This window comes from Clavelina lepadiformis, chromosome 4 (genome assembly GCF_947623445.1).
Source record: "Clavelina lepadiformis chromosome 4, kaClaLepa1.1, whole genome shotgun sequence".
Taxonomy (NCBI): domain Eukaryota; kingdom Metazoa; phylum Chordata; class Ascidiacea; order Aplousobranchia; family Clavelinidae; genus Clavelina; species Clavelina lepadiformis.
Genome location: NC_135243.1, coordinates 15,830,784 through 15,838,790, shown reverse-complemented (window position 1 = coordinate 15,838,790; position 8,007 = coordinate 15,830,784). Strand labels below are relative to the sequence as shown.

At 37.0% G+C, this 8,007-nt stretch overlaps 1 protein-coding gene across 2 annotated transcripts in view; it reads right to left on the bottom strand.

Moving 5' to 3' along the window:
* Positions 1-582: 582 nt before the first annotated feature.
* Positions 583-8,007, bottom strand: part of LOC143452918 (GTP-binding protein 1-like) — a 28,736-nt gene continuing 21,311 nt past the window's right edge. For both annotated transcript variants that reach the window (XM_076954062.1, XM_076954061.1), the window contains 4 exons: positions 7,330-7,512; positions 7,019-7,154; positions 1,983-2,161; positions 583-1,804 (listed from right to left, as the gene is read on the bottom strand). In XM_076954062.1, the coding sequence (XP_076810177.1) occupies positions 1,625-1,804; positions 1,983-2,161; positions 7,019-7,154; positions 7,330-7,512 (678 nt within the window). In that variant the 3' untranslated portion in view covers positions 583-1,624. The remainder of the gene's footprint in view (positions 1,805-1,982; positions 2,162-7,018; positions 7,155-7,329; positions 7,513-8,007) is intronic.

Below are 8,007 nucleotides of genomic sequence, written 5' to 3'. Positions count from 1 at the left end.
GTGGACTGTAAGAAGAACATATGCGTCAATAATAGAAGACCTTAATATAGAAATATCTCTGGAATCCTTCATAGTGAAACAAAGGCTATATTTTGGGCAGCTAATGACGCACCCACGCTTGGTAAAAGGCATAATGTTAGGGAAAACATCGAATAACAGGAGGCTACGTATGAGGTGGATTGAGGGCATCGAGGAACATTGCTTGCAAAAACTAGTTGAACTGAAGGGAGGAGTCATTGAAAGAAATGATTTGAGAAGAACGGTCCATAGAGTCGACCACAAGTGAGTGGGACCTGATGATGATGTTGTTGTTGTTTAACCTTCGGAAGCATGTCTTATCCGTTTTTTCAAGCTATTTGGTTCTTTCACATTACATTACTTTCACAATCTGCGTACGTAGTCATTTAATACAACCCTGTAGTATAACTATGTTTGTAGACAGAATTTTTCTTATAATAAAGTTGATTCAACCAACCTCGCTCTTGAAAGAAATACTACTTTTTACAAAATATACCATAATTTTTATGTTTGATATAATATTGCAAAAAGTTGCTTTCTACGGTTATGTAAGAGGCTTAGTCATCATTTGACTAAATTTTATTTAGTGGTCAACAATTGCGGTCGTAACAAGAAAACCACCCCACTACATATAAATGATAAAATGCACTAACTACCATATGTCGTTGTTGGTTAACTGATAAACTTTACAAAATGAACCAAAATACTCACTTGCTATGACCTCTAGCTTACATGAGCGCTCAACAAAGAACATTCAAAAGACGGCAGCACGACGTTAACCACGAGCGGGACCAAGCGATAAAAACATGCAGCAACACACAACCCAAATCTGTGAAATATAGCGACGATTTACGATGTAACAATCATACTATGTCTTCACTTCTTGAAATCTCAGTCTGTTCCTTTATAATAGATGTTACATTTAAGAATTTTAGCCTTGTTTTAGCATTGAGAGAGAGCATCAAGCTGAGACGGACGTTATAGGATAGAAAGTAAGGGTTACTAAATTTACTTGTTAAGCATTCCATTATAATCAACAATTCCAGAACTCATTTATGCAAAAATTTGACATGTGGGCCATGAAATATTTTACAGAAAAAAAGTGGGACACTACACTAGAAAGGTTGAGAACCCCTACTAAGCACGTGTTTATAGGTTAATCCAGCAATGCTTGTTGGTCAACGGAGTCACTCCAACTGATCCAATCGAGGCTTTTTGCTTCAGAAAGTTTGACATTTGGCAATGACCTTACCACTTACATCGAAAAAGGTAAATGATTACAACTGCAATCTTGGGCCTACGAAAAACTTTAAACCTTAGGTTTTTTCAATAAGTAAACTACACACGATTCTAGCCACATGTACAAATATTTATCCCGTAACACCTTGTAGTAAAATTAATCCCTAAACCATAGTCCTATTAAAAATAAAAACGTACAAAAAACGCTGTGTTTTTAACATTAACTCTTCATATTCACTTTCGTTTCAGTCAAACATTTCTGAAAATTGAATTGAATACAGTATACAATACCAATGAATACCAATAAATAATTGAAAACTTGTAATTTATACAAAACGAAAATCACAGTGGACCCAATGGCAAGCATTTACTGCTGGTGTGTTTCTTTTTCATTCACTTCATAATTATTTCTCTGAGTCCACCGTTTTCCGCCACGTCGGGAACCAGAGCTTGATTGCTGCGTGGTATATTTCGAGCTTTGTTGGCGATTCTTTGCTGTATGCGAATGTTTAAGGTGACTTTGGTACGCAGGTGCGTCTTCTATCAGCTGTGCAACATCAAGGTTACCCAGGTAAAACAAAAAAGTAAGCTGTAGTAAGCACATTCGTTGATTAGTTTCTATATGATTTGACTGGGTATTTCACTACTGGATATTGCCTTATCCATTGTTAAGTCGTTTGTAGGTGTAAAGGTAAAGGTAAAAATTACTAGTCAAAGCAAGTCACCTCAGTGATAGTACCAACGGCCTTTGTTCTTCCTTCTCGAAAAACAAACTTTGTTCCTTGTCTTAAATATTCAGGATTTTTAAGAAAACGAAATCTAACAACAGCTTTGTCTCCAGTTCGTAAGTGCTCTTTCGTCATGCTCAGTATACTTGCAGTTTGTCTAATACTTCCGCAGTGAACTGCAAAGAATCATATAGTAAATGCTGCAAAATACAGCGTCAAAACATGTTCATTTCATACCAAAATAACAACTGTATATAGTTAATATATCTACATACGGTCCACCCAAAAACTCTCTTAGTTACTATGATAAAAATCTGACTTTTTCACACCTTGACCACATCAAAATTGGCTCTACCTTTAACCCCCCCAGATATTTTTGAGATTTTGAGGCAGAATGCCAGGTACCGTTAGTGTTAGCTAACAATTTTTATCATTCAAAGTAAATTTTGGATGTTGACGTTATATAATAACTTTCTGTCTATTGATAATATTAATAATTCAAGCAACAAACTTAAATAAAATATAAAAATCAAATAAAAAATGTGTGTGTCAATGGGAAGTGGGAACTTGCACGGAGACAATCTTGACATCCGAGGTTTTCAAGCAATTAAAAATAATCGCCTTATGTCATGGAAGGACTTTCCGCAGACAGTAGAGGATAAAATTTGAAGGATCGTGATTGTCAACCGGCTAACTACTAAAAAATATTTCCATGTCTAATACTGATACAAAGTATAGACTAAAAACAGTTTTACCAAATATTGCATTCCATTGAGACATAATACTATCCTAATTGCCAAAACTCTGTATCATTGCACAAGTAGAGTAGGATAGATCACTAAATCAGTTGTAGGGAGATTCTACATGAAACGTGCAGATATGGTCTCAACAAATTAAAAGAAAACTGAAGTCATTTTGCCATAAATTCTTAAGAAAAAAAATGCACTGATCCTGAAAAAGCAAAATAAGTTCTGGTCGTTTTTCAATTACAGATTATTGACAAAACCCGTTTTTACAAAACTGTGCGAGAAGCGAAAAGTTGTTTCTACAAACTTTGTGAACGTCTTATCGAGCTTCTTTTCATAAATTCACATTAGTTGGATGGCTGACATGATCCGTTTTTAATTAATCAAGTGTCATTTCTATAGGAGTGGTGTGGGCTTACATGACTGTAGCCTTATGGGCTTGCAGCCATTTGCAAAATTATTGAACTATTCCTAAAAAGTCGCCAATCTGAAAACTTTTGCTAGTTATTGCTGTACATCATGCTTTGATTAGTGTCGCATCAGGTTTGTAGTATAGGTACATTGTCTTAATACAGGTCCAATCTAGTTTGGGTAGCAAAGTTATAGGTGCTTTGTTTTCTTTTATGTTATTTTGGTAGCCCCAAAAATATTGGGTTCGTGAAAGGGGCCATGCCCCATCCCTAAACACACTTGTGCCTTAACGGACACCATGATGAATGAAAGGACAGACAACATGTTTCATCACACTTTCATTTGATAAAATACATTCATTCACTTTATTTTTCGTCTTCAAAATGGGAGATAAAAAATTGTGCTGACACAGGTGGTCACAAACATATTAGCAGTTAACGACAATAATTTCCACAAATTGGTCGGGCAAATGTGACAAAGCCTTGAGGGCAAAAACTTGCATCACGAACCAATAAGAGAATGTAAAGAAGTTCTTAGCGTTAGCAGGGCCACCAAACCCAATTTACAAAATTTTTAATATAAAATATCACATATATATTTAATATATAAACTAAAATAGATATTTTAGCTTTCTTTCATGTATATAGCTTTCCTTTTGAATATTCAAACAAGAAGGTCGCAACTACAAACAAGATGTCACTAACAAGTGCACCAATTTTTCATTTCCGTCTCCCAGTCCAAAATTCTCTGTTACAGTGTGCCGACTTGATCAGCGGTGATAATGTTTAAAAGAATGTTTGTAAATCTGGCTCCGAAATTACATGCGTTTATTAGACCGTTGAACTAGTTGAGCATCACAGTACGTTAATAAACCAGACAGTGTTTAGTTGTATTATTGATTCACTTCAAACCAAATACTGCTTTCAGAACACCACAAAACTGGACTGATCGGTAGAGAGAACATATTGTGCATTGTGGTAGCAAGTTTACATAAATCCAGATATAATTGAAATGGGACGCATTCTAACCAAGGGCTAAAATATAACACAGCATTTGTTAGTATAACGCACAAAACACATTACTAATACCATTAAGATATTATCAGATCTGCACAAGAATTCTGTAGGAATGAAGGCTAAATGGTATTTCCTTCATCTTCATCATAACTCTGTTAGATACGGGCCACCACTGTGATTCCAAGATTCCACACCTATCCAGTGAACCTATTGCCATGTGATGATGGAAGTCGAGCAATAATCAAGCAGGAGATGAAACTGCTAGAAGCTACCGAAAAAAGACCAAGCAATTTGGAGCACCTTTGCAAGGCATTACTAAGCATCGCACCAATATCAGTTGAAGCAAAACGAGATTTTTCTTCTGCATGACTGTTCACCATGAAATTTTGTTCATGTCTCGGTGACAAATCTGTTAATGCTCTCAGTTTTCTGTGCAGTCACTAAATGAAAAACGAGTAAAACAAGCTTAGATATACTGCTATTGTATTATTGCATTATTGTGTGTAATTATGAAAAACCTGTTTTTTCCCCGAGATTTTCCCGTTGTCCCAGTTCTGCGAAAATCCGAGAAATTGAAAACCCTATTATTCCAGATTCATGACCATAGCTGACAATTGGGAAAAAATTGACTTTAACATTAAGAGCTTTGTGGTCTTAAAAAACATCTCGCTTCATGACAGCTGAACATTGAAGCTCAAGCATGCACGTGGCAGTTGCTTTACCAATTCTGGTGTCTAATTCAAGGGTTCTGCTTTCCATCACCTGTGAATCTCACTCCCAGATACTTCTCCACCTGTTTCAGTGTTTCTCTGCACACTTGCAGTGAGCATTGATCCAGGTTTCTTGAGAGACCGAGTACCTCAGTTTTCTTTCTGCTTATTTTTATACTGAAGTCATTGCAAACACTTGCAGAACAATCGAGTGCATGTTTAGCATCAGGTTCGAAAGAAGCCAGAAGAACTAGGTCATCTGCAAACGGCAAATGACTGATCTTACTGCTTCCAACCATGATACACTCTTGCCCAAGGCTGTGCCTGTCTATCCCGTTCATGAAAAGAAGAGGTGACAGCACACAACCCAGAAGGAATCCAACATCCACAGTAAAAGGTTTTGACTTAACACTGTTTAAACGGACACAAACTTTAGGGCAAATGTACACTGATTTAATGGCTACTAGTGAGCTACCATCAATACCGTACTCTTGCATTACTCTCTAAAGCTTATCTCGAGGAACTCAATCAAATGCTTTTTTGATTTCTTTTGAGTATTTCCAAGACTTCGAAAATTTGATCTGTCGTGCTCCGACCGGGATGAAAACCACACTGTGTGTTCTCAAATTGTGACTCAACTATTTCATGACGTCGTTTTTCAAGACGTTTGTCATACATCTTACCAGGTAGCATAATCAGCAAAATGCCTCTATAAGAACACTCCTTTTGTATTGGGATGATAACACCCATTGCCAGTGTCTTGGTGTTTTACATGAACTCCATGCCACTTAACACACACAGGTCAGCCAGGGAAGTCCTCCTTGGTCCATGGCCTTCACCATTGGAGGTTGGATTTCATCACACCCGGCCGACATATCAGCTTTCAGAGATCTTATAGCTTGGATATCACTTCAGTGAGATTAAGTTCTTCTCCGAAACATATCGTTTGTATACATTTGGTGTTTCGGTGACATGGTTCAATAGATCTTCAAAGTATTCTCCCCATCTGTAATGAAATCATCTCTTTCGTTAGGAAACCACCCTGTTGTTTTTTTAACAAACTTTGCAGTAGATGATCTTTGATGATCTTTGCCTCACAATCTGTGGATGGTTTCCCAGAATACTTTATTAGCCGTTCTATAGTCTGACTCCAACTTTTGTCCAAATTCCTTCCAGCTTTGATCTTTGAACTTTTTCAATGCTTGTGCTGCAGCTTTTCACGCCTCAGCGTACTGAGCTCGAAAAGCAGATAAAGACCTGTCATGGAGCCAGGCTTTGTAGGCCACCTTCTTTGCTACGACCCGCAAGCCAGAACCAGCTCGAGAGGTTGACTTGTCAAGTCCACATCACTGTGCCAGAAATAATGTTATTGTACTGTAGCCTATTGGACAAAGTGGTAATCCGGTCTGCGATTGTCAGTTCTCATGCTTATCTGGCCCTTTGTGAAAATGTTTGATGACCTCTGATTTACACAATCTGCCAGCTGGGGACTTGTGAGTTTCCCCACACTTACCTGGGCAGAAAATTTTGGATTGGCACAAGAGTGGAAGAGTTTCCATCCATCAGCCAGCTGAACAGATCTGGAGCCTCGGCATGTTCCTAGTTAATTCGCACAAAGAATGTAATGATATGACTGACATTCTTGGGTGCATTCATGTATTTTTTTTGTTTTGGACCACTTTTAGTCTGACCTCCTACTTTCGACCTGACCGGGTGTGGGAATCCCTTTGAAACTAAAGTTTCCTCCAGTATAGCTCGAAAGTTTGAGGCACTCAGGCTCCTCTGCCACGACAAGGCAGAAGTCCATAGAGAGGACATCATATCCACGTACTTCACAATTTTATGAAAACAATTCTTTTGAAATTTTGCTTACAATTTCAAAATCGGCATATTTTTATACATTTTAAATAATAAGTTAAAAATGAGTTTAGTTCCCCTTTAAATACTTTAGTTTTAGACAAACTCATTTTAGTGTATCTAAGCATATTTTGTGAAACTGGAAAGAAACTTGCAGAACCGAAAAAAAAACAGTTAGAGATAGACAGTTGGGTAGGCGTATTATTTACAATATCTGAAAATGTAAGTGTTACAGTGGTAGCATAATGAAAACCAGGTATATATTATCATACAAGAATGGTTCAATGAATTACCCATTGCCTGATACTTGGTACTGATGGTGGTGGGATGGTGCAAAACTAATACTTCACCTTTGTACTCCCACACTGCTTTAGGATTGTATTTAGGACTTACCATCACCATTCCTTTGCGAATGTTTGCACGTTTAACCTACAATGATGATGAAAGCTAACATAAATTTTAATAAAATGTAAGCATCCCTAAGATTTATTGAACATATTAATCACCAACAAATGCTGCATGTGGCTACTATCACACATTAATCAATACCGTAATTAAACTCATAACTTTTGAATTGATTAGATCTGTGAGCAACACAACCAACCTTTTTAAGAGCAAATGCAGCTGTCTGACCAGCTCTCACATCATGAACAGCCATTCTTTTTCTATGTATGCTTTTGATTTGTACCAATTCAAAGCTACCAAGAAGATCTGGACCAAGCATTAGGTTTTCTCCGGCTTTAATTGACCCTTTCATAACAGTTCCAGATACAACAGTACCTACACCCTACAACAAAACAGCATAAAACAATAGAACTCGCTGAAAACTCAGGAACTTTACGAGAAATTGTACATGCTTCTTTCTCCAAAAAAAGCAACAGAAAAAATTATGATCTTTAAGATTCTGTTGGACTCTTACTGAAGCATTTGAAAAACCAAGTTAGCACAATTAGAGGTCGATATGGTTGTTGTGTTTTAGCTTGGGAATTACCTTAGCAGTTGGCATGTTTGAAAGTTCCAGACCGCATGCAGATTGTAGCTAAAATTCCCATGAATTGCCATCCAGCCCCATGTTAAATTCTCGAAAGAAACGTTTTTTGAGAAAGCTACCATCACACTCTGTAGTGCTATTGTTTGTATTTTGGTTAATTCCAATCTGGTATTCTTTGCAGTGTACTGAAATGTTTTAAAACTTTAGAACAGCTTTTTAAGGATTTACAAGTTTAATAAGAAATTCCACAATAAATTTAAATTTTTTCTATGTTAATTAAGGTCACAACAT